Source organism: Hippopotamus amphibius, chromosome 1, assembly GCF_030028045.1.
Source record: "Hippopotamus amphibius kiboko isolate mHipAmp2 chromosome 1, mHipAmp2.hap2, whole genome shotgun sequence".
NCBI classification, from domain to species: domain Eukaryota; kingdom Metazoa; phylum Chordata; class Mammalia; order Artiodactyla; family Hippopotamidae; genus Hippopotamus; species Hippopotamus amphibius.
This window is the reverse complement of record NC_080186.1, coordinates 214,794,406-214,822,111: the sequence shown is the minus strand read 5'-3', so window position 1 is coordinate 214,822,111 and position 27,706 is coordinate 214,794,406. Positions and strand designations below refer to the sequence as shown.

The following is a 27,706-nucleotide window of genomic DNA, read 5'->3' as shown; positions in this document are numbered from 1 at the left end:
CGTGGGCTTTCTCTCTGGTTGTGGTGAGCAGGGGCTACTCTGTTGCAGTGAGTGGGCTTCTCAGTGCAGTGGCTTCTCTTGTGGCACGGGCTCTAGGTGTGTGGGCTTCAGTAGTTGCAGCACGTGGGCTCAGTAGTTGTGGCACGTGGGCTCTAGGGCATGTAGGCACCAGTGGTTGTGACACACAGGCTCAGTAGTTGTGGCTCGCAGGCTCTAGAGCTTAGGCTCAGTAGTTGTGGTGCAGGGACCTAGTTGCTCCACAGCATGTGGGATCTTCCCGGACCAGGAATCAAACCCATGTCCCCTGCATTGGCAGGCAGATTCTTAACCACTGTGCCACCAGGGAGGTCCCCTATAATTCTTATTCTTGTTCTGTTTTTAAAGTATTTTTTTTCTCTTGCTGCCTTCAAAATTTTTCCTTATTTCTGATTTTGGGCATTTTAATTATGTGCGTGTTTGTGTATTTGTGTTTTGGTGTGTACATTGTGTTCTCTAATGTTCTTGCATTTGTCATTTGGAGTATTTAGTTAATTTTGGAAAGTTCTCGGCCATTATCTATTCAGGTAAATCTTCTGCCACTTTTTCTTTTTTTCTTTCTGGAATTCCTATTATATATATATGTCAGATTGCTCAATATTGTCTTGCAGCTCTTAGATGCTCTGTTCTTGTTTTCTCTACTCTTTTTTTTAATCCTTGCATTTCAGTTTGTGTAGTTTCTATCTTCATGTTCACCCTCAGCTGTATTGAGTGTATTGATGAGCTTGTCAAAGGTATTCTTCATATCTGTTATCATGGTTTTTCATTTCAACCGTATTCATTTGGTTATTTTCTATAGCTTACTTACATGCTGAGAGTCCTTTTCATTTTTGTTACCGACCTTTTTGACTGGAGTCTTGAACGTATTAATCATAGTTACTTTAAATTTCTTATAGTGCTAGATGCCTCAAAACTCAAGCTGTGTTATTGTTCAGTATTCTTTGTTGACAGAAATGTCTTAGAGGCATATTTGTAGGGAAAAAATATATGTTCTTAAGTTTTCTCTTTGATAAGAGCATAACCTTGTGTAATATGATGAAAACAGTTTGTGACCTAGAGTCTAACCAATGTTGACTTGACTTCTATTTTGCTTTAAATTAGTTAGTTTTGTTGTTCAAAGGTAGTATGAAAATGGTTGGTTATTGGCTGATTTTCCCTGATTTAGATAATGCTTTCTAAATTGAATGGCAGTTCATTTGTGAGAATTTAGTTGTCACTCAAGAAAATCTCTGACTAATCAAAAGTTTTTGTAAATTTTAGTCTTTATTTTCTTGTTAGCTGTCTATTGTATCCTCTCTGCCTCTTTCTAAAAGGAAGTATTTTAAAGAACCTAAATTATTACAAATGACAAGAAAATTCATAATATTCTCATATAAGAAAGCATGGGATTAATTTAATTTAGATAGTGGTATTCTATTGATTGATGATTAGCTTTCTCGGACAAGATGGAATTGAAATAATATCCTAGAGAGAGTTTTATCACATGGTTAAAAACATCAGCTTTACAGATACACAGAAAGGTCTCAGCATTTCTGTTACTAGCTTTGCATTTGGATCATTTAACCTCTCTCAATCTGTTTATTGATTGGTAAAATGGAGTCAGTTTTAGTGTCTACCTCATGGTAAGGTAAGCATTAAACAGGTGATGCATGTGTTTGCCGTGGTTCCTGGCACATAACGTTGAACAAAAGTTAGCTGATATTACAAAATAGGAAGTCAGTTAAGTATAGAAGATCTAGAGCTTGAACCCAGGTTGTGGACTAGGTTTAAAATTGTTCAAGTTTAAAATTTCATTACATACAAACTTCTTACTGTGCCCCCTGCTTTTAGCAGAACACAGATGGAAAGAAGACAAAGTCTAGGGTCCCTTCCATCCTAGTTCTATGCATTTTAGTTTGGACTAGTGAGTGTTCTTAATAGATTTTATGTCACAGACTCCACTGTGAATCTAAAATCTATGAGTCCTCTTCCTAAAAAAAAATTCATGCGAAATTTTATGCACAATTTGGGTGGGTTCGTGGTGCTGCCTTTTAAAGCCTACTTATGGAACCCCCGTTCTTGGAGAAAGAATTGATTTTGGCACAAAAGTATTAGGGGGAGAATGAGGCTGGTTTAGATGGTCTTGCATCTCAAAGTAACTAAGGCAAGGAAAGCAGCTGCATTTCTTAGGTTCCTTCTTATCCTATTGCCTTTACATCATCTGCATTATCAGGAAGTTAATGTATTACTTGATTCTTGTAGTAATGAAATTACCAGCCATGTCCCAGAAATTTTCAAGATTTTATCAGAAGCCAAGTGTCACTTCTGTAAGCAGAATGTTACTTCTGTGAGCAAAACTGTTTGCAGTGCATTGTTATACTGGTGTGAGAGAGGTACCAACAAGTAACATTTATTGATTGTTTTCTATGTGCCTGTCATTCCCTGCTAAGCACTTCACATGTATTATTTCATTCATATAAAGGTATATTCCACTGTTATTCCTAGTGTGCAAATAGAAAATCTCAGATTTAGGCCAAAATTTTCCTTGAAGTTATACAACTTTAAGTGGGAGAGTCTGGATTCAAACTCAAATCTTTCTCTAAAGCTACATGCTCTTAACTGCTATGCTGAGTCACCAAAGCTAAAACGTTTAGTACTTCAGTTAAGTTGTACCCATTTCTTGTGGTTAAATATAAAATTTGTTCTCCCTTTTAAAATAATGAAATACTTTGTCTTGCCTGTTTCCCCAAACTGTGGTTGTGATTAATATCTCTGAATTGATATATAATGTGAAATAAACTTTATAAACATCATATAAATCTATTTTCTGAGGTTTTTAATAATAATTTAGGGAAGGGCATTTTTATGTTTATTTATTTATTTATTTTAAGCTCATTATTGGAATATAATTGCTTTACACTCTTGTACCAGTTTTTGAGGTACACCAAAGTCAATCAGCTGTATTTATACACATATCCCCATATTCCCTCCCTCCCTCGACTCCCTCCCACCCTCCCCGTCCTGGCCCTCCAAGGCATCATCCATTGAGTTGAACTCCCTTTGTTATACAGCAACTTCCCACTGGCTATTTTACAGTTGGTAGTATATATATGTCTGTGTTACACTGTCACTTCGTCCCAGCTTCCCCTTGCCCCCCGCCCCCCTAACCTCTTGTCTTCCAGTCCATTCTCTGCATCTGCATCCGTATTCTTGTCTTGTCACTGGGTTCATCAGTATCAGTTTTTTTTTTTTTTTTAGATTCCATATATATGAGTTAGCATACAATATTTATTTTTTTCTTTCTGGCTTCACTCTATGACAGACTCTAGGTCTATCCACCTCATGACATATAGCTCCATTTCATTCCTTTTTATAGCTGACTAATATTCCATTGTATATATAGGCCACATCTTCTTTATCCATTTATTTGTTGATGGGCATTTAGGTTGCTTCCATGTCCTGGCTATTGTAAATAATGCGGCAATAAACATTACGGTACATATTTCTTTTTGGATTATGGTTTTCTCTGGGTATATGCCCAGTAGTGGCATTACTGGATCATATGGTAGTTCTATTTTTAGTTTTTTCAGGAACCTCCAAACTGTTTTCCGTAGTGGCTGTACCAACTTACATTCCCACCAACAGTGCAGGAGAGTTCCCTTTTCTCCACACCCTCTCCAACATTTGTTGTTTCTAGATTTTTGGATGATTGCCATTCTGACTGGTGTGAGGTGACACCTCATTGTGGCTTTGACTTGCATTTCTCTGATGATTAGTGAGGTTGAGCATCTTTTCATGTGTTTGTTGGCCATCTGCATGTCTTCTTTGGAGAAATGTCTATGTCTTCTGCCCATTTGTGGATTGGGTTATTTGCTTTTTTGGTATTAAGCTGCATGAGCTGCTTGTATACTTTGGAGATTAATCCTTCCATTGCTTCGTTGGCAAGTATTTTCTCCCATTCTGAGGGTTGCCCTCTTGTCTTGTTTATGGTTTCTTTTGCTGTGCAAAAGCTTTTAAGTTTCATTAGGTCCCATTTGTTTATTCTTAATTTTATTTCCATGATTCTAGGAGGTGGGTCCAAAAGGATCTTGCTTTGATGTATGTCATAGAGTGTTCTGCCTATGTTTTCCTCTAGGAGTTTGATAGTGTCTGGCCTTACTTGTAGGTCTTTAATCCATTTTGAGTTTATTTTTGTGTATGGTGTTAGGAAGTGTTCTAATTTCATTCTTTTCCATGTTGCTGTCCAATTTTCCCAGCACCACTTATTGAAGAGGCTCTTTTTTTTCCATTGTATATTCGTGCCTCCTTTGTCAAAGATAAGGTGCCCATATGTGCTTGGGCTTACCTCTGAGTTCTCTATTCTGTTCCATTGATCTACATTTCTATTTTTGTGCCAGTACCATACTGTCTTGATTAGTGTGGCCTTGTAGTATAGTTTGGAATCAGGAAGCCTGATTCCACCAACTCCATCTTTCCTTCTCAAGATTGCTTTGGCTATTCGGGGTCTTTTGTGTTTCCATACAAATCATAAGATTTCTGTCCTAGTTCTGTGAAAAATGCCGTTGGTAATTTGATAGGGATTGCATTGAATCTGTAAATTGCTTTGGGTAGTACAGTCATTTTCACTATGTTGATTCTTCCAATCCAGGAACATGGTATTTCCCTCCATCTGTTTGTGTCATCTTTGATTTCTTTCATCAGTGTCTTACAGTTTTCTGCATACAGATCTTTTGCCTCCTTAGGCAGGTTTATTCCTAGGTACTTTATTCTTTTGGTTGCAATGGTGAATGGGAGAGTTTCCTTAATTTCTCTTTCTGCTCTTTCGTTGTTAGTGTATAGGGATGCAAGAGATTTCTGTGCATTAATTTTGTATCCTGCTACTTTACTAAACTCATCAATGAGTGCTAGCAGTTTTCTGGTAGAGTCTTTAGGGTTTTCTATGTATAATATCATGTCATCTGCAAAGAGTGACAATTTTACTTCTTTTCCAGTTTGGATTCTTTTTATTTCATTTTCTTCTCTGATTGCTGTGGCTAAAACCTCCAAAACTATGTTGAATAATAATGGTGAAAGTGGACATCCTTGTCTTGTTCCTGTTCTTGGAATTCTTCCAGTTTTTCACCATTTAGAATGATGTTGGCTTTTGGTTTCTCATATATGGCTTTTATTATGTTGAGGTAATTTCCTTCTATGCCCATTTTCTGGAGAGTTTTTTATCATAAATGGATGTTGAATTTTGTCAAAAGCTTTTTCTGCATCTATTGAGATGGTCATATGGTTTTTATCCTTCAGTTTGTTGATATGATGTATCATGTTGATTGATTTGCATATGTTGAAGAATCCTTGCATCCCAGGGATAAACCCCACTTGATCCTGGTGTATGACTTTTTTAATGTGCTGTTGGATTCTGTTAGCTAGTATTTTGTTGAGGATTTTTGCATCTATATTCATCAGTGATATTGGTCTGTAATTTTCTTTTTTTGTGACATCTTTGTGTGGTTTTGGTATCAGGGTGATGGTGGCCTGGTAGAATGAATTTGGGAGTGTTCATACTTCTGCTGTATTTTGGAAGAGTTTGAGAAGGATAGGTGTTAGCTCTTCTCTAAATGTTTGATAGACTTTGCTGGTGAATCCATCTGGCCCTGGGCTTTTGTGTGTTGGGAGATTTTGAATCACAGTCTCAATTTCCATACTTGTGATAGGTCTGTTCATAGTTTCTATTTCTTCCTGGTTCAGTCTTGGAAGATTGTATTTTTCTAAGAATTTATCCATTTCTTCCAGGTTATCCAATTTATTGGCATATAGTTGCTTGTAGCAGTCTCTCATAATCATTTGTATTTCTGTGGTGTCAGTTGTTACTTCTCCTTTTTCATTTCTAATTCTGTTGATTTGCATCTTCTCCCTTTTTTTCCTGATGAGTCTGGCTAATGGTTTATCAATTTTGTTTATCTTCTCAAAGAACCAGCTTTTAGTTTCATTACTGTTTGCTATTGTTTCCTTCCTTTCTTTTTCATTTATTTCTGCTCTGATCTTTATGATTACTTTCCTTCTGCTCACTTTGGGGTTTTGTTGTTCTTCTTTCTCTGATTGTTTTAGGTGTAAGGTTAGGTTGTTTTTTCGATATTTTTCTTGTTTCTTAATATAGGACTGTATTGCTATCAGCTTCCCTCTTAGAACTGCTTTTGCTGCATCCCATAGGTTTTGGGTTGTTGTGTTTTCATTGTCATTTGTTTCTAGATATTTTTTAATTTCCTCTTTGATTTCTTTAATGATTTCTTGGTTCTTTAATAGTGTATTGTTTAGCCTCCATTTGTTTTTATTTTTTGCAGTTTTTTTTTCCTGTAATTGATATCTAGTCTCATGGTGTTGTGGTCAGAGAAGATACTTGATATGATTTCAATTTTCTTGAATTTACCGAGGCTTGATTTGTGACCCAAGATGTGATCTATCCTGGAAAATGTTCCATGTGCACTTGAGAAGAAAGTGTATCCTGTCGTTTTTGGATGGAATGTCCTATAAACATCAGTTAAGTCGAGATGGTCTAATGTGTCATTTAAAGCTTGTGTGTCCTTATTTATTTTCTGTTTGGATGATCTGTCCATTGATGTAAGTGGGGTGTTAAAGTCTCCTACTATTATTGTGTTACTATTGATGTCCCCTTTTATGGCTGTTAGCATGTGCCTTATGTATTGAGGTGCTCCTATGTTGGGTGCATAAATATTTACAATTGTTATATGTTCTTCTTGGATGGATCCCTTGATCATTATGTAGAGTCCTTCCTTGTCTCTTGTAATAGTCTTTACTTTCAAGTCTAATTTGTCTGATATGAGTATTGCTACTGCCGCTTTCTTTTGACTTCCATTTGCATGGAATATCTTTTTTCATCCCTTTACTTTCAGTCTATATGTATCCCTTGGTCTGAAGTGGGTTTCTTGTAGGCAGCATATAGAAGGGTCTTGTTTTTGGATCCATTCAGCCAGTCTGTGTCTTTTGGTTGGAGCATTTAATCCATTTACATTTAAGGTGATTATTGACATGTGTGCCTATTACCATTTTCTTAATTGTTTTGGGTTTGTTTTTGTAGGTCTTTTCCTTCTCTTGTGTTTCCTATTTAGAAAAGTTCCTTTAGCAATTGGTGGTTTGGTGGTGCTGAGTTCTCTTAAATTTGCTTGCCTGTAAAACTTTTGATTTCTCCCTCAAATCTGAATGAGATTCTTGCTGGGTAGAGTATTCTTGGCTGTAGGTGTTTCTCTTTCAGGACTTTAAGTATATCCTGCCATTCCCTTCTGGCCTGCAGAGTTTCTGTAGAAAGGGCAGCTGTTAACCTTATGGGTTTTCCCTTATATGTTATTTGTTGCTTTTCTTGTGCTTCTTTTAATATTTTTTCTGTGTTTAATTGTCGTTAGTTTGATTAATATGTGCCTTGGTGTATTTCTCCTTGGATTTATTCTGTATGGGACTCTCTGTGCTTCTTGGACTTGATTATTTCCTTTCCCATGTTGGGGAAGTTTTCCAGTATAACCTCTTGAAATATTTTCTCAGACCCTTTCTTTTTTTCTTCTTCTTCTGGGATGCCTATGATTCGAATGTTGGTGCACTTAATGTTATCACCAAGGTCTCTGAGACTGTCTTCCATTCTTTTTATTCTTTTTTCTCTTTCCAGCTCTATGGCAGTTATTTCCCCCATTCTATCTTCCAACTCACTCGTTCTTCTGCCTCAGTTATTCTGCTGTTTATACCATCTAGAGTATTTTTAATTTCAGTTATTTTGTTGTCCATTGCTGTTTGTTTGTTCTTTAGTTCTTTTGAGTCCTTATTAAATGTTTCTTGTATTTTCTGTATTTTGTTATTGCGATTTTGTATCATTTTTACTATCATTATTCTGAATTCTTTTTCAGGCATTTTTCCTATTTCCTCTTCATTTATTTTGTCTTGTGGGTTTTTTTCCTGCTCCTTTGCCTGCATGGTGTTTCTTTGTTTTCTCATGGTAGTCCAAACTTCAGAGGTTGCTTGTCTCAGCAATAAAGGGGTTTCAAGAAGACTGTCCAAGCCTCAGACTAATGGCTGAGTGTTGAGTCAAACAAATACTAAGTCAAGGAAACACATACATGTATAAGACACATAAATACTGAATCCAGTAGAACATAAGGCACTAGAAAGACCTGACAGAAGAACCACAGTATGCTATCAGACATTCAAAGAGAAAACCAACAGAAATTCAAAATCAAAACAGAAGAAAACAGAAACAAAAGCAAGAACAAACAAACAAATAACACCACACACACAAACACAAATCCAGGGAGATATTGCAAGCTAGGATCAAATGTAATAAAGAGCTAGAGTACCACCAGACAGGCTGAATATTCTCAGAATGAAATCAGACAATTATACTAAGAACTAAGATAAAGACAAAAACCTAATAATAAATACCAAAGCAGTGTGTCATCTGGAGAATAAAGCAAGGAGACAGGGCAGACCGATAATACTGCTTATAAGTACATTGAGAGAAAATAAAGTAAAAAAGGATAGAAGATAGGGCAACAGAAGAGCATAGTGTGACTGGAAATATGAAAATAAAAAGAAAGAAATAGAAATGTATAAAAGAGATGAAAAGAAGGTAGGAGAGATACAGTCAGCACTACAAAAAACTTAGCTGGAAATAGAAATTATAATATAAAAGGGGAAAAATAAAAAGAGAAAAAAATAGAATAAAAAATACGTTATAAAACTTGTAGATCCCTTAGGACTAAGATCATAATTAATAATAATAAAAAAAATACTAGAACTGACCACAGAATGGACCAGTTCAATATAATTAATACTAATATTTCTGTTTCCTTGGGGTTTCAGCTGTAAGTGTCCTCCTACCCGCCTTGGGTTTTTTGTATTATTCTGTGACCAGCAGAGCTTCCTTTATTGTTCGTCTGTAAGTGCTGGTGTGTGGGGAGAGAAAGGGTACAATAGTGGCTCCTTGACCTGGGAGTGAGTGAGCAGTGGCGCCCTGTCTGGGTCACGGCGGTTCAGTTGGGCGTGGTGGTGCCTGTTGCAGAGGGACGCTGGCGGCCCAGATGTAAACAGAATGTCTCAAAGTTGGGCCACTCTGCGGGCTTTTGGCTCTTGGCTGCAGGCACTCTAAGCCAGCCCCGCCTGGGGGCTTTTGTTATCCCTGAGTGCGTTAGCTTGGCCCACAGGGGTCCTTCCTCTGTCCACACAGGCACCAAGAGAGTCTACGCCTGCGGCTCCTCCCCGCTGCTTGTGAATCAGCAGTATCCAGCCGCCACTGTGGTCTTGCAGCTTTCAGCAGTAGGCACTCTTCGCTGCGAATTTCTTCCCTCCTCTCCTCTCAGTCCGTCTCCCCACTGCCAACAATGTTTCTCACCCTGAACCACCTCTCCAATTCCCATGCTCCCGCTCTCAGACCACCTATTCAGCTGTGAATCGACATCTCAGGCTGGGCATGCTGAGCCGTGGTGCGGACCCTCTGTGTGTTTCTCACTCTTTCCCATCTGCTACAGCTCAGCTGCTTCACCCTCTTTGAACAGTCATAAATGCCTCCCTGCTGACCCAAGGAAATTCCCCGTTGGAGAAGGGGTTTCCCCGTCAGATAAGGGACGTTTCCCTGAATTCGACAATCTCCCCTCTGTTTCAGATCCCCCCACCCTAGGGTGTGGAACCTGTCCCTTTCCCTTTTTCTCCTCCTCTTTCTCCTTTTTTTTTTTCCCCTCTGTGCTACCTGGTTATGTTGGGATCTTTGCAGTCCTTTCTGGTGTCCTAGGTCGTTTGCTGGTGTTTAGCTGGTTCTCCGTGGGAATTATTGCATCTTTTGGTGTGTTCCTAATGCATCTGTGGAGAGGGATGCATTCCATGTCCTTCTACTTCACCTCCATCTTTCTTCCCTCACTCCCCACTGCAGCTTCGTCCTCTCAGGCGTCGCCTCCCAGCTTGGGCCCAGACTCCGGAACCCCTTCCCGGCCCCCCTCACTCCAGGGTGCCCAGGCCCCTAGCACCCTTGGAGCCGAGCCCTCAGCACGCCCGCCACGCCATGGGTGTGGGTGGGCACCACCCACAGGATGCACTGCTACAGCCTCAGGCGGTGCTACTGTGAGCCAGGCCGGCATGGGCAGGTGGGGTGTGGACAAAAGAGCGGGAAGGACATTTTTATGAAAGGTGTACTATAATTTGGCAGTATGTTATTTGAAGACATTAAACCAAAAACAACTGGCTTGAGATTAAGTTTTCCAGTAGCCTTTGATCTGGAAGAGCCAGGATGGCAAGCAGTAGGAAGCTTTTATTATTTAGCTATTTATTCTGATGAAGAAATAGATTACATAGTTGGATCTATTATAAATGAATATTCAAAATACCACAGATTATTGTAAACTGAGGCGGATTACAATTTAAAACTACGTAGCTTAAATCAATTGATAGTGTTTTTCTAACTGTAGTTCTACTCTTTCTTCTTTGGATTAAAATGACTATATACAAGCTGGGTTGTTTAAACAGTCTGCTTCCTAACCTCTTTCTGTGTATAAGACCCATCATCTTTGGTTTTGGATGCCAATGGACATTGTCTATGCCCACAGTGATGTTTTTTCTCATGGACCTCTTCTGATTCTGGCTCTGGTACAGCCCTCCACTTGAGGGGTGGGGGTGGTTATCTGGCCCTGTAAGAACTTCACAGCCTTACCTGGCTCTTAAAACCTCAAATGAACTTGAAATTCATGTGATGATTGTATTGTTTAAGTTTACACTTTACAGAGTTTTCTACTATTTAGTATACGGGAAATTATTTATATTTAATGGGCTTTCTAGCACTATGACTACCTCAGTTTTTTGCATGTACGTCTTTAATAAACACCTTAATAAAGACTTTCTTTGATGCAAAGAACCATATTTTCAGTACTGTTTGTATAGTTAAGAACAAAGCAAGTTTTTAAAAGTTCGAATTTGATTGATTTTACATTTGTAATAACTTGCACAGACTAAATAGAGGAAGATTTGTGCACTCTTGGAAGTAAGAGTTAAGATAGTTGAGTAAGTACTGGCACATGGAGTTTATATCTCAGAGAAATTTGAAGTGTTTTAAAAATAATCATTTATATTAGCATAAGTGTACACAAAATGAATTTTACTGTCTCTTTGTCCAGAAACAGACAAGTTGGTTGATGAAATGAGGCAAAGCCTATTGAGAAAGATATTTAGCCTCCTTAAATAGTAAAAGTAGAAAAAATACATTTTCAATATTCCGAGGTTTCCATTTCATCAGTTTAGTCTACAAGCTGTGCTTTTATATATACTAATAGGACACATAAAAGAGGAAGGGGAACCAATTTTTACATTCCTCCTTTTGTATCTGAGAGCAATATTTTAGAAATACTTTCTTCTTTAGTGGGACAGCTTAATTTTAAAAACAGATTCTGTACCTTGTAATAGATTTCTTAGAAGTTGTTATTAGGTGGTTTCAGCTTCTAGAATATATCTGTGAGTTTGGAACTAAGTAGAAAGATCTCTCTTAGGTAACTGAAATAGCTGTTGTGAAGCCTTTAGAATTATTCTATTTATGAAGCCCTTATTCAGAGTATATATTAACATATACAATTTGTAAAATTATTCATTTATTTATTTGTTTATTTATTGGCTGCATTGGGTCTTTGTTGCTGTGCGCGGGCCTTTTTTCTAGTTGCGGCAATTGGGGGCTATTGTTCATTGCGATGCTCAGGCTTCTCTTTGCAGTGGCTTTTCTTGTTGCGGAGCATGGGCTCTAGGTGTGCGGGCTTCAGTAGTTGTGGTTCGTGGGCTCTAGAGCACAGGCTCAGTAGTTGTGGAGCACGGGCTTAGTTCCTCTGCAGCCTGTGGGATCTTCCTGACCAGGGATCGAACCCGTGTCCCCTGCATCGTCAGGCGGATTCTTAACCACTGTGCCACCAGGGAAGTCCCTACATATATAATTTTAATCTTCTGATATTCTGGTTTATTGGTACACAGATAAAAGCAAAAACATTAACAAGGAAAAAGAATATAAATATCTATGAGCCATGCTCATATAAACAAATGATTAATAAATAAATGAAGCAGAATGGACAGATCTTCCCTAATGAAGACTTCCAAAAATGTGTTTTGAGGTTGGAATACTCACTGGGTTGAACAGAAATGGAGTAAACTTAGGACAGTTGAATATCTTGCCAAACAAATCACAAATTCAACAGCATGTTTAAAGATACTATGTCATGATCAAGTGGGTGAAGCTTATTCTAGGAATTCAAGGATGCTTTAATATTAGAAAAGTAGTTATTGTAATTCACCATATTACAAACTAAAATAGAAAAACCATATGATCACCTTAATTGATGCAGGAAAAGCATTTGACAGAATCAAACAACTTTTATGATAAAAGCACTCAATAATTTGGAATAAAAGGTAACTTTCTCAACTTGATAAAGAGCACCTATGAAAAACTGTAACAGCTAACAGCATACTTAATGGTGAAAGACTGAAAGCTTTCTGCTTAATATCAAGAACACGATAAGGATGTTCATTCTCACCACTTCTGTTCAACATTGTAATGGAAGTTCTAGCCAGTATAAACAGGCCAGAAGACCAAGTAAGACGCATCAAATTAGAAAGGAAGAAGTCAAGTGTCTTTTTTCACAGATTACATAATCATCTATATAGAAAATATAAATGGAGAGATACACCTTGCTAATGGGTTGGAAGACTCAACATTATTATGATGTGAAGTCTCTCAAAATGGATCTGTAGATGCAATGCAATCCCAGTAAACATCCGTGCTGGTTGTTTTATAGAAATGAACAAGGTGATTCTGAAAGTTATGTAGAGGGACTTCCTTGGTGGTGCAGTGGTTAAAACTCTACGCTTCTAATATAAGGGGCTCCGGTTCGAGCGCTGGTTGGGGAACTAAGATTCCACATGCCGCATGGCAAAAAAACAAAAAAGCCTAGAATAGCCAAAACAACTTTGAAAAAGGACAACAAAGTTGGAAGATTAACACTACCTGATTTGAAGAGTTATTAGAAAACCCAAGTAATCATAATGGTGTGATATTGATGTAAAGGTTGACAAATAGAACAATGAGATAGAATAGAGTGTCCAGAAATAAACCCACCCATATATAGATTACTGATTTATTAGAAAGGTACAAAGGTGATGCAGTGCAGACAGGACAGTCTTTTTAAGAAATTATGCTGGAATAATTGTATATCCATATGTAAAAAAAGAACTTTAACCCATACCTCATACTATATTTTAAAAATTAACTAAAAAAGGAACATAGACTTAAATGTAAAACCCAAAAATAGAAAACTTCTGGAGAAAAACAAGAAAAAAATCTTTGTGTCCTTTTTTTGGGCACAGCTTTCTTAGATGTAACAATAAAATCAAGATCCATAAAAGAACAGATTGATAAATTGGAGTTAATAAAAAGACGAAACTTCTGTTCTTGAAAAGGCACTCTTAAGAAAATGAAAAGACAAGCCACAATTTGGGAGAAAATCCTGCAGAGCATATGTCTGATAAAAGCTTTGTATGTCCAAACTCACAAAACTCAACAATAAGGGGAAAAAGCAAATTAAAACCTTGGAAAAACATTTTGATAGTTCATCGAAGAAGATATACGGATGACAAAAAGAACATGAAAATGTGTTCAACATTAGTTATTAGGAAAATGCAAATTAAAACAAAATGAATTTCCACTGTACACCACTTAGAATGGCTGAAATTTAAGGGATTGATCACATCAAGTATTCATGAGATGTGGAGGTACTAGAATAGTCTTACACTGCCATGGAGAATATGAAATGGGAACAACCCCTTTAGAAAACAATTTGACAGTTTCTTAAAAAGTTAAACATATACCTACCATGTATTCTAGCTATTCCACTTCTAGGTAGTTACCCAGGAGAAAAAGAAATATATGTTCATATGTAGACATACACATGAATGTCCATGGCAGCTTTATTTACAGAAGTAAAAAACTAGAAACAACCTAACTGTTCATCAACAGGTGAATGAATAAATATGCTGTGGTGTACTGAACAATGGAGTACTACCCAGCCCTGAAAAGGAATGGACTTTTGTTCTATGCAACAACATGAGTGAATCTGAAAATAATTATGCTGAATGAAGGAAGAGAGACAAGAAGAAAGTGTATGCTGCATGATCCCATTTAAGTAAAACTCTAAAATGTGAAGCTATAGTGGCAGAAAGCAGTGGGTGGGGAGGGAGGGATTAACCAGGTACAGAAGGAAAATTTAGAATATGTTCACTATTTTGATTAGAGAAGGTTCACAGTTATATACTTATGTCAAACCTTACCGAAATGTATATTTTAAATACTTGCAGTTTATTGTATGTTAATTATAATTCAGTGAAGCTATTTAATAAAAAATAAAAGGAAAAGAAAAATTTTTCTTTTGCCAAGATGTTTTGTGGTGCTGTTGGAAATTGAAAGGACAAAGTGAGGTTGGAGTAATAACAACATCATCTAGTGTTTGGATAAACAGTTCACATACATTGTTATGTATTATTTTAATTTCAAGTCTCAAGTAGTTGCCACTGGTATTTTTAAAAATATTTTTTAATGTTTGAGTGTCAGGCTACATGTGAATATAAAGATATTGAGAAAAATGATGTTTCCTTTTCTTTTTCTCCCTACCCCCCTTTTTCCCCTTCCTTTTTAAAAACAGGAGTGACAGTTCATTCAGATTCTTTGTATTCTTTTTCGTCTATATTTGTCAGTTTGCTGTACATGTACTCCAGGCTGCAGGATTTCATAATTGGGGTAATTGGTAAGTCATTTACTTTAATTACTCTGGTTATAATCTGTTCATCCAGTATCTTAATATAATTTTTGGATTCCTAAAAAATTTGACATAGAAAAGCCAGATTAACAGAAGTAAACAAATAATAAAAAATGCAATTTAAAAACTTCCTAAGGAGTAACCTTTAAAGGATTGTGAGAAAAGAGTACCTGTTATGTGTAAAGCACTATTTTAGGTATACAAACATGTTTTCATATACACACAAATGCATGTGCACACACACATGTCTTTGAAAAGTAGAGTCATTGCATGCACATATATGGATATATCTTTAAGCAGTAGGATGGTTCTTAGCATGGCAAAAGGCTTGCTCAGTGGGGAACCCTCAGAAACTGAGACCATCTGGACCCAGGTTAGAAGGTAATAGCTTTACATCTCTCTTCAGACACTCTGGAGCAAACATTCCTTGAATGAGATGGTGCATGGAAGAGTACATATCTATAAAATCATCCCTCCCACTCTTCTTTCTCTTAGAACTGTTGCATACAGTTGAATTTTTGTAAACTAAAAGCATGTACAAGGCAACTTTTCAGCACTGTGTACATAACCTAAACTGACCGCGTAACTAGGGTGTATTTGAAGACTTAAATTTAGTATGCTACTACTGAATTAGTCACTGGAAGTCTGACAGCTGTTGCTAGCGTTGCAGATTTAATGGGCATATATACGTGCAGAGAATTTATTTGGGTATTTTAAATCAGTTCTAGGAAAGAGTAGCATTCATTATCATTTTAAAAAGTGTTTAGTCTTTAGCATTTGAGAAAAAGGGAATGTTTTAAATGTTTAATTTAAAAAATACACTACTTACGTTAACAGCACTTTTGTATTCTCATGAAACCAAAATAATTTCTTTTTTTGCTGTTTAGCACAAACTTAGAAAAAAGTGTTAAAATTGAGCGTAACAGCATGTGATGTGACTAAATAGCGCAGGAGTCTGCTAGTGAGGGTGCATACAAGGTGACCTGTTGTAAGTCAGACCTCACGTAATTCAGCAGACTTTAAAAAATTAAACTGTTTATTTTGAGATAACTGTAGAGTCATAGACAGTCATAAGAAATAATGCAGAGCGATCCCAAGTATCCCTTATCCAGTTTTCCCCAGTGATAACATATCGTAAAATATGGTGTCATATCAGAAGCAGGATCTTGACGTTGATAGTGAAGATACAGGATGTTTTCATCACCAGAGGATACTTTATGCTGCGCTTTATAGCCATACTCACTTCCCTCCTTAACCCCAGCGATCACTAATCTGCTTGTCATTTCAAGAATGTTCTATAAATGAACTCATTCAGTATGTAACCTTCAGCTTTCTTCACTAAGCATAATGCGCTGGAGAGTCACCCAGCTTGTTGAGTCTGTCAGTAGCTCATCCCTTTTCATTCCTGAGCAGCATGCATGGTGTGGACGGACCACAGATTAACCATTCACCAGTTGAAGGACCTTGGATTGTTCCTCGTTGGGGGCTATTCTGCTATACAGACATTCGTGAACAAGTTTTTGTATGAACATAAGTTTTCATTTCTTTGCGGTAAATACCCAAGAGAAGAATGTAATTGTTGGTTCATATGGAAGTTGCAAGTTTAGTGTTTTTTTAAAAACTGATAGTATTTCCCCAAATGGCTGTACCATTTTATAGTCCCAACAACGACATCTGAGTGACTCAGCCTCCACATCCGCACCAGCTTGTGTTGTTACTATTTTTTTTTAGCTATTCTGAAAGGTATGTAGTGATATCTTGCTGTGATTTTAATATTTATCTCCCTAATGACTCATGATGTTTTATCTTTTCATGTGTTCATTTGCCATCTTTATATCCTTCTGGTGAAATGTCTCTTCATGTCTTTGCCCATTTTCTAATTGAAATTTTTAAATTTTAAAAATGTATTTTGACTGTTGAGCATTGAAGGTTCTTTATATATTTCGGATACTAGCCCTTTGTTGAATATGTGCTTTGCAAATATTTTCTTACATAATTAAGCAGCATTTGAAATGAACTTTAAAAAATAATAATGAAATCATAGGCTTAAAAAATGTAACATCTCGTGATACACATTTAAGGCTTTTGATTTCAGTGTTTAAGTTTGAATTCAGACTATGCTGTTTTTATTACCTGTGTGGCCTTGGGCAAGTTACTAAATAATCTCAGTGACTCAGTTTCTTATCTGTAAAATAGGGATTAAAAATAGAATATATCATAGGGGGTTGTTGTGAGAATTAAATGAGTTAATACATATAAAGAACTTGGATGTTGCCTGGATCGTAAGTGTTGAAAATGTGTTAGTTACTGTGCTGTTCTTAAAAATTGTGCATTAACTTATTTGCCTAATTTTACTTTTTTAAAATTTCATAGCGGTTGGATTTCATCCCTTACTGGTCTCAACCAAAGTATTCCCGTTGGAATCATGATGATAATCATAGCAGCACTTTTCACAGCATCAGCAGTCATCTCACTAGTTATGTTTAAAAAGGTAAGTGAAATTTTAAGTCTGTAAATTTTTTTAGTGAACCTGATGTTCAGTTCTCATTTTCCCATTTTGCTCTTTATTTAGTGTAATCTCCAGCCATTTTGTTGTTGTTCTTATGCAAGTTTGCTCTCTGAGGATTACTTTTTACAATTAAAAGCTACGCGTAGATAAATTTTAGACAATTGCATCACATTTAAAATTTCCTGTAAAAAAGGAATATTTTAAAATTCTGTTAATTGAAGGCTTCCTTTATCAATTGAAGAGTCAGCCTCATTTTAAAAATTTGTATCTTTTTATATATTCTGATTTGCTTTTTGAATATAAAGCATAGTAGACTGATTAATAAACAGAAGTAAAACTTGTGTGGTATGTGCATTTTATTTGTATTTAAAATTTAAAGACTTTTATCTAAGAGTAGAAAGTGAGCTGGTAACAGATTCAGGCTGGATTATGGATTGAATTTTATTTTTAGTAACTGCCCAATTATCTGAGCTATACAGTTGGCCTTCTATATCCACAGGTTCCACATCCTCTAATTTGAGCAACTGTGGATTGAAAACATTAGGGGAAAAAAAATTCAAGGAAGTTCCAAAAAGCAAAACTTGAATTTACCTCACACTGGCAACTAGTTGCATAGTATATACATTGTTTTTACAACTATTTACATAACATTTACATCATATTAGGTTTTATAAGTAATCTAGGGATGATTTCAAGTATACATACGGGGAGGATGTGCGTAGGTTATATGCAAGTACTACGCCACTTTGTATAAGGGAATTGAACATCCTCAGATTTTGGTACCCATGGGTGTGGGGGTAAGGGGTATCATGGAACCAATACCCCACAGATGCTGAGGGATGACTGTTGCCTCCTATAGAATTCCCATGTCTGTTTTCACTATTTAAAAAAAAAATCATTACACAGGGTAGGAGAAAAATCAATGTTTTTGTTTTTAATGTAAAGTTTTATTTTGTCTTGGATATGTACCTTTGGTATTCTACGTGTGTTCCAACATGATATAGAAACCCTGTGAATAACACCTATGTTTTAAATTAATGCTTTTTGGTGGGTCTCACATTAAAGAAAATAAGTCCTTAAAACATTTTTTTCTTTGGTTATTTTTTACTGTCTGATAACTTGAGAATATGTACAAGGATTGCATAGAAATAACTGTACCTTATATTTAAGAAAACTGCATTCTTGAAATATTTTGCTTGTACATTTATCTTTAATCCTTCTCAGAACTCTGTGAAACCTAGGCTGTGTTCTTTCTGTCCATATTTTGCTACTCATTTTCTCCCTTAAAACTTTTACTTCTTTTTAGAAATACACATATATAACTATTGAAACTCAACTTTCTAAAGTTACTGAATCCTGTACTAGTCTTTTTTTTTTTTTTTTTTTTCTGTTCTTCCTCCTCCTTGGACTCTGAAGCCTTCTGCATTACAGGTGGCCCCTCTTCCTCAGCCTTTTTAGTTATGTTCTGATTCTCCTGCCTCTGAGGCTAGTCTTTCTCCTTCATTTCTTTGCTCAGCTCATAAGTAAAGGTCTTCTTAAATGCAGTCAGGTCTCTGCTCTTTGTGCTTGCTCTATAGTATTTTTTCCTTGGGTATTTCAACCTCCTTCAGTGTTTCAGTTTCTTCCCTGCCTGTATGAAGGAGAATCTTGGAGTTGAAAGACAATGCTTACACAAACATTCAGTTGCATCTTCAGGTGACTGTTTACATCTCCAATTGATTGGTTTCATCATCTGGCAGGAATGCATCATTAACTCGTTCTCTTCTCAGAACTGGCCCTCCTTCCAGAAGTTCTGATTCATGTTCAAGAAACATTTATTAACACCACAAATTGTGTGATTCCATTTACATAAAATGTCCAAAATAGGTAAATCTGTAGAGACAGAAAGTAGATTCGTGGTTGCCTTTAACTAGGGGTGGGGTAGAGGGTGACTGAAAATGGTTATAGAATTTCTTTTTTGGGGGAAGGGGTGATGAAAATGTCCTAAAGTTGGGTTGTGTGTGTATATATTCACAACACTATGAATATAGTAAAAACCATTGAATTGTTCACTTTACAAGGATAAATTGTATAGTATATAAAATTCATCTCAACAAAGCTGTGTTTTAAAAAGGAAGTTTATTAAGTACCTATTATAAATGAGTGGTTCTAAGTACTTTTTCATGTGATTCAATTCACGATTTATGTCAGTACTTTGTCAGTTCTTCCATTACTTTTTAAATTCACTTTCTTACTTTCTTAGTGTCTGTTCCATCTTTCTCTTCCTTTTCATTTCCAACCTCAGCTAACCCAGAAATTTTTTTTTACAGGTCACTCATACCCCACTCCCACTTCCTTCAGTCTGCTTTATATATAGTTACTATTATTAATCTAAAAAAAATCCCAAACAAACCCAGCACTCTGAAGACTTTTGAAGTGGACTTCAGGTTGCAGAATGGGATTGTGGTGATTGTGGTGACCTTTCACAACTCCTGGGTCCAGACTTCTATTCCATTCAAAGTGTACTCTTTGGTTTCTTTAAATACATCACGTACATTCCTTTGTCTCAGTTTTTGTTCATGGTATGCTTCTTGACCCCTGGGTTACTTTATCTTCTCTGCCAGTCGAAGACTTACAAGTACTCTTTCAAGACCTAGTTCCAATCTCATATTCTTTGTCTATGAAGTAAGGGATTTAGATGAGATGATTTTATGAAGTACAATAAATGGAGATAATATAAGCTAAAATATAGTTTGCACCAGCTTTCATATTTGTAATGGCAAGGATTTCTCTTACTTAGTTTGATAGAAATTGAGATCCAATGAAAACACCTGACTTTTTATTTTCTTCCCGTACTTGCTCAAAACTTGCTGGTTTTTTGCTTCCCTTCCAGTTTCACTGCAATATAATTGACATACAACACTGTAGAAGTTTAAGGAGTACAGCATAATGATTTGAATTACATGTATCATGAAATGATCTATATGCAAACATTCATCATCTTATATAGATACAAAATAAAAATTTTAAAAACATTTTTTCCTTGTGGTGAAAACTCTTAGGATTTACTCTCTTAACAATTTTCATATATAACATACAGCACTGCTAATTATATTTATCATGTTGTACATTACATCTCTAGCACTTACTTATGACTGGAAGTTTGTACCTTTTGGACTGTCTTTATCTGATTCTCCTTCCCCCCACCCCCTGCCTCTCATAACCACAAATCTATCTTTTTCTATGAGTGACTTTGTTTTTGAAGTATAATTGACCTACAACACTGTGTTAGTTTCTGGTGCACAACATAGTGATCTGATATTTCAAAATGATCATCACAATAAGTCTAGTTACCATCTGTCATCATATAATGATATTATATTAGTGACTATATCCCCACACTGTACATTTTAAAAGAAAATAAGTCCTTTGGGGGTATGTAGCCATAGTTTATAACCACTAGGGGTCAGGCTTTTCATAAGCAGTTAATGCCCTCTAAAAGTTATCTGAACACACTATTTTGGCTCTTTTTATTAGGCTATTCTGTGTCTCCAGCACCAGCTAAACTGTGCTGTGTGGTATATATTTATTTCAGTGACAGCAAATACAATTTTGAGATTTTGTTGACATTCTGAAGTCTTGCATAATTTGGAGTTAGGTAATCATTGGTGTCTAAAGCACCCAGTATGAGCACTATGGTACCTTTGTTTTCCCCATAGTGTCATCTTATAATCCAAATTTAAAATAATTGAAATGCAAGAATATCTGTCTCTTGTATCTCTTCATATATAAGGGAATAGTTTAATCCTTAACCTTTCTCAGATTTTTAAAATTTTCTTTTAGATTATTCCCAAACACTCTTTTTACAGGCTCATCTTTTTATAGTAAACTGTTAGAAAGCGTTAAATAATAGTTTTGGGTTAAGGGAGAGGTATTATAAATGGGTCAGATAACAAATGAATGAGTCATAGGAGATTATATATCAGGGGAATACAAAATTTCCCCTGTCCTTTAATTGATATAAGAGCTAGAGTAAGTTAGCATGGAAGAGATAAATAGATGATACACAATTTGTATTTTCTTTGGGACCTAGTTTTGAATGGTTATTTTTTCTATGAAATTTTAAAAAATTGTTAATAGACTTTGTCCACATTAATAAAATAATTGTTAATAGTGATTCTTTTGCACTTCAGAAGAATATTAGAAAAAAGTTATTTCGCTTTTTTTGTTTTATAAATTTATTTCTTTATTTATTGGTTTTGTTGGGTCTTTGTTGCTGCACTCGGGCTTTCTGTAGTTGCAGAGAGCAGGGGCTACTCTTTGTTGTGGTGCACAGGCTTCTCATTGCAGTGGCTTCTCTTGTTGTGGAGCATGGGCTCTAGGTGTGTGGACTTCAGTAGTTGTGGCACGTAGGCTCAGTAGTTGTGGCACATGGACTTAGTTGCTCCATGACATGTGGAATCTTCCCAGACCAGGGCTCAAACCCGTGTCCCCTGCATTGGCAGGCGGATTCTTAACCACTGTGCCACAAGGGAAGCCCGAAAATAATTATTTCACTTAAAAAAAAAGTTTTTAAAGTACGAGGGTGAGTCAAAAATTATCCGCACTCTGGCTGTAGAATTTATTGTAATTAACTTTTAGAAAAGACAAATACTTCATTTTTTGACATAATCTCCTTGCTTTTCAATACACTTTGTCCATCTGTCAACAAGCTTTCGTATTCCTTCATTAAAAAATGTTTTAGGCTGAGCTGTGAGTCACGAATGCACCGCTGTCTTCACTTCATCAGAAGCGAGTCTTCGTCCTCGTAGGGCTGCTTTCAGGAGACCAAATAGGTAAAAGTCCAATGAAGCAAGATCAGGACTATAGGGAGGATGCTTTAACATCTCAAAACGAAGTAATCCACAACAGACTTTGGCTTTGACAAGTTTGTGTGAGACGGGTACCGAAACAACTCACCGAAGAGCATAAACCGAAGGGTTTGGATATCTGCAAACAAAATTTGGACCGATACCCTAAGGAAGGTGAAAGTTTCTTAAAGAGAATCATTGCTGGTGACAAGACATGGATTCATCACTACGAGCCTAAAAGTAAATAGCAGAGTATGGAATGGAAACATCTTCAATCGCCAAACAAGGAAAAGTTCAGTCAGCCATCAGCTGGAAAATTGATGCTTAGTTTTCTGGGATTCTCAAGGGCCAGTATTGGAACATTATCAGGAAAAAGGTTCAACAATCAACAGTGCTTATTACAGTGAGATGCTTATTGAAGAGCTGAAACCTAAACTTCAGATTAAACGCAGAGGAGTGCTATCCAAGGGTGTTGTGATCTTGCATGACAATGTACGTCTGCACACTTCTGCCCACACTGTCGACACTCTGCAGAAACTTCGTTTTGAGATGTTAAAGCATCCTCCCTATAGTCCTGATCTTGCTTCATTGAACTTTTACCTGTTTGGTCTCCTGAAAGCAGCCCTACGAGGACGAAGACTCGCTTCTGATGAAGTGAAGACAGCGGTGCATTCGTGGCTCACAGCTCAGCCTAAAACATTTTTTAATGAAGGAATACGAAAGCTTGTTGACAGATGGACAAAGTGTATTGAAAAGCAAGGAGATTATGTCAAAAAATGAAGTATTTGTCTTTTCTAAAAGTTAATTACAATAAATTCTACAGCCAGAGTGCGGATAATTTTTGACTCACCCTCATACTTTAAAAATTTTTTCTATACCAAAATATCTGTTTTGCAAATAATCTTTTATTTTGTGTGAGAGTATAGAATTGGGGCATATGATCCAGAGTAATGAAAAGTCTCATTTATTAGTTAAATTGGTGTTTTACAGTCAATGCTTTGTGAAGCTATCCTATTGTATATAAAGTGATAGCCGCCTTAGATTAAAAGTGAATTTCACTGTCTTGGAAAGCATGGTGATTGTTCACCACGCCATGTTTTTTTTCTAATTTATTTTGGGTCTAGAACAGAATGCTGATAATTTTACTGTACTGTCTTTCTTTTTACTGTTCTATCTTTCTGTACCGTCACAAATAGGCATGCTACTTCTCTCTTTTTCTTTCTCTTAATTGTCCAACACTAGAGTCTTTTCTGATTAGTATCAATTTCAGATGATTCATGTTGCCTATTAAAATGCTAGTCCACGTGCTTCTTATCTTCATCAGGGGACAGAGTAGGTACAGGAATACTTTTAAATCCCTTGAAAAATTGGCACTCTGAACAGGTTGTTTATATTTGTCATCAGTTGGTATCCTTAGTATGTTCACTTTTTTTTTATTGCCCAAATTTTAATTTTGTCATCCTTTTCTGTAAGTACTAGGCTAGTTACTTATTAGATCTCAAATCTCAGTTAATGTAACTAAATTACTGTGAATTATCTTTACTTAGGCATCTTCAAATTTGGTAGATCTGCTAGTTTATAACACTGTACATATGATATTTTCATCCAGATAATCTTTATATGCATATTTTAACAGCTTTACTGAGATGTAATTCACATATCATGCAGGTTACCCATTTAAATTATATAATTCAATGCTTTTTGGTATATTACATTATTTTTAAAGGTTGTGGCTATGTATATAAAACGTAAAATGTGCTATTTTAATAATTTTTAAGTGTACAATTTAGTGGCATTAATTACATTCACAATGTTGTGTAACCATTACCACTATTTCCACTTTTTATCACCCCAACAGAAATTCTGTGGGCATTAAGCAATAACTCTCCAATTCCCCCTACCACCAGTGCTTCATAACCTCTCATCTACTTTCTGTCTCAGTGAATTTGCCTATTCTAGATATTTAATGTAATTGGAATTAAACAATATTTTCCTTTTGTGTCTGGCTCATTTCACTTAGCATGAAGTTCTCAGGGTTCATCTGTGTTGTAGTATGTGTCAGAATTTCATTCTTTTTTATGACTGAATAATATTTCACTCTATGTATATGCTACATTATGTTTATTAGTTTGTTGATGGACACTTGGACTGTTCCCACCTTTTTTCTACTGTGAATAGTGCTACTATGAATATTGGTGTAGAAGTATTGCTTTGAGTCTCTGCTTTCAGTTCTTATGGTTATATACCTAGGAGTGGAATTGCTTGGTCATCATATGGTAATTCTATGTTTAGCTTTTTGAGGAACCACCAAACTATTTTCTGTAGTGACTGCACTGTTTTACATTCCTGCCAGCAATGTGCAAGGATTTCAGTTTCTCCACATCCTCACCAACACTTGTTTTCCGTTTTCTGATTATAGCCAACCTAGTAAGTGTCAAATAGTATGTTCACTTTTAAAGCAATTAACCTCTGAGATAATTGCAAACCAAGCATTTTACTTTGTAACACAGGATTAGTCTGTTACAGTGGTATTGAACTTATTTGGTAACTTTTTTTTTAAATAATGAGGATATTTGGGGCCATTTGTTTAATCCATAGCAGAAATAGAAACAAATAATTGTTCAGTGAATTGTTCCACAAGTTACTATGTGTTCTGGAGGTAAAACTATGAGTGGAAATTGCCACTTCCCCTCAAGGAACTTAAAAAGCATGTAGGATATAAGACATGTGAATAAACCCTGGAAAAGAAGAGTTACAATATACATCCCTGAAAGTCCTGGAGGTGCTGACAAAAGGGAGAGCCACAGCTAGTTCAGGCAGAAGGAGAACAGCAATATTTAAGACAGACCTCAAAGGATGAGTGGAATTTCAATAGTGTGAATCTAGAGTAGTAGTTAAAGAGATTACAGAAAGGGTATCTGACCCAGATCTATGGGCAGGAGGGTTTCTAGAGAGTTTCTAAAAAATGTTTAATTGAAAAATTTAGGCTTAGCGGTCCAGGTGTTTTTTTTCAAAACTCAAAATGAGAATAAGACAATTTTCAAAAACTCATTTTTCCCAGCTTTTAAAAATGTTGAAATCATTTTGGTAAATAGGAATCCTAAAAGCATGATATCTTTTTTTTTCTTCCAGTTTTATTGAGATATAATTGACATACAGCACCATATAAGTTTCAGATGTACAGCATAATAGTTTGACTTACATACATCATGAAATGATTACCAGATTAAGTTTAGTGAACATCTATCGTCTCATATAAGTAAGAAATGACAGAAATAGAAAAAAGCTTTCCTTGCAATGAGAACTCTTAGTGTTTACTCTCTTAACAACTTTTGTATATAACATACTGCACTATTAATTATATTTATTATGTTGAACGTTACATCCCTAGTACTTGGAAGTTTGTGCCTTTTGTGCCTACCTTCATCCAGTTCCCACTCCCTCCGCCCTGTTTTTCATAACCACAAATCTGATCTCCTTGTCTGTGAATCTGTTTTTGAAGTATTATTAACCTGCAGCACTGTTAGTTCCTGTTATACAACATAGTGACTTAATATTTCTGTACATTTCAGAGTGATCACTACAATAAGTCTAGTTACCATCTGTCAGCATGCAAAGATATTACATAATTATTGACTATATTCACCATACTGTACATGTCATACCTGTGACTCATTTATTTTGCAACTAGAAGTTTCTAATCTTAATCTCCTCAGCTATCACTCTCCTCCCCCCCTCCCCAGCAACTACCTGTTTGTCCTCTGTATCTGTGATTCTGTTCCTGTTTAGTTATGTTTGTTCATTTGTTTTGTTCTTCAGATTCCACATGTAAGTGAAATCATACAGTATGTCTTATTTCACTTAGCATAATACCCTCTAGCTGCATCCATGTTGTCACAAATGGCAAGATTCCATTCTTTTTTATAGCTGAGTAGTATTCGTGTGTGTGTATGTGTGCATGCTCACACCACATCTTCTTTCACCATCTGTTGATGTGTGCTTAGGTTGCTTCCGTATCTTGGCTATTGTAAATAATGCTGCAATGAATATATGTATCTTTTCACATTAGTGTTTTCATTTTCTTTAGATACATACCTACAAGTGGGTTTTTTGGCTCTTTTGGCAGTTCTCTTTTTAATTTTTTGAGGAGTCTCCATACTGTCTTTGATAATGGCTGTTTCAATTTATATTCCCACCAACAGTGTACAAGGGTTCCCTTTTCTCCACATGCTTGCCAACACTTGTAATTTGTTGTCTTTTTGATAATAGCCATTCTGACAGGTGATATCTCATTGTGGTTTTGAATTACATTTCCCTGATGATGAGTAATGTTGAGCATCTGTTCATTTGCCTGTTGGCCATTTGTATGTTTTCTTTGGAAAATGTCTATTTAGGTCTTCTGCCCATTTTTTAATGAGGTTGGTTGTTTTTCTGATGTTGAGTTGTATGGGTTCTTTGTATATTTTGGCTATTAACCCCTTGTCATATATTGTTTGGAATATCTTCTCCCATACAGTAGGCTCCCTTTTCATTGTGTTGATGGTTTCCGTCACTGTGCAAAAGCTTTTTAGTTTGAGGTAGTCCCATTTGTTCATTTTTGCTTTTGTTTCCCTTGCCTGAGGAGACGTATCCAAGAAATATCGCTAAGACTGATGTCAAAGAGTATACTGCCTATGTTTTCTTTTAGGAGTTTTGTGGTTTCCTGTCTTACATTTAGGTATTTAATTTATTTTGAGTTTATTTTTGTTTGTGATGTTAGAGTTCTAATTTCATTATTTTACTTGTAGGTGTCCAGTTTTCCCAGCATGACTTATTGAAGAGACTGTCTTTTCTCCATTGTATATTCTTGCCTCCTTTGTTGTAGTTTAATTTAGCATAAGTACACGGGTTTATTTCTGGACTCTTTATTCTGTTCTCTTGCTCTATATGTCTGGTTTGGTGTCAGTACCATACTGTTTTGATTACTGTAGCTTTGTAGTATAGCCTGAAGTCAGGGGCCATGATTCTTCCAGATGTTCTTCTTTCTCAAAATTGTTCTGGCTATTTAGGATCTTTTGTATTTCCATACAAATTTTAAATTATTTATTCTAGTTCTGTGAAAAATGGTATTGGTATTTTGATAGGGATTGCATTGAATATTAAGATTGCCTTGGGTAGTATGGTCATTTTAGCAATAGTAATTCTCCCAATCCACAAACACAGTACATGTTTCCGTCTGTTTGTGTTGTCTTCAGTTTCTTTCATCAGTGTCATAGTGTTCCAAGTACAGACGTTTTACCTGCTTAGGTAGGTTTATTCCTAGATATTTTATTCTTTTTGATGCAGTTGTAAGTGGGATTGTTTCCTTAATTTCTCTTTTTGATAATTTATTGTTAGTGTATAGAAATGCAGTAGATTTCTGTATATTAATTTTGTATCCCATGACTTTAGTGAATTCATTGATAAGTTCTAGTAGTTTTTTGGTGGCATCTTTATGATTTTCTATGCATAGTATCATGTCATCTGCAAACAGTGACAGTTTTACTTCTGTCTAATTT

General features: G+C 36.0%; 1 protein-coding gene across 4 annotated transcripts in view; it reads left to right on the top strand.

Moving 5' to 3' along the window:
- The window catches only part of SCAMP1 (secretory carrier membrane protein 1), a 112,607-nt gene that overhangs the window by 73,289 nt on the left and 11,612 nt on the right, over window positions 1-27,706 (top strand). For 3 of the 4 annotated variants that reach the window (XM_057740461.1, XM_057740478.1, XM_057740488.1), the window contains 2 exons: window positions 14,718-14,819; window positions 17,205-17,322. In XM_057740461.1, coding sequence (XP_057596444.1) covers window positions 14,718-14,819; window positions 17,205-17,322 — 220 coding nt within the window. Of the gene's footprint in view, window positions 1-14,717; window positions 14,820-17,204; window positions 17,323-19,649; window positions 19,981-27,706 lie in introns of those variants that run through there. The other variant, XM_057740470.1, reaches the window with a different exon arrangement.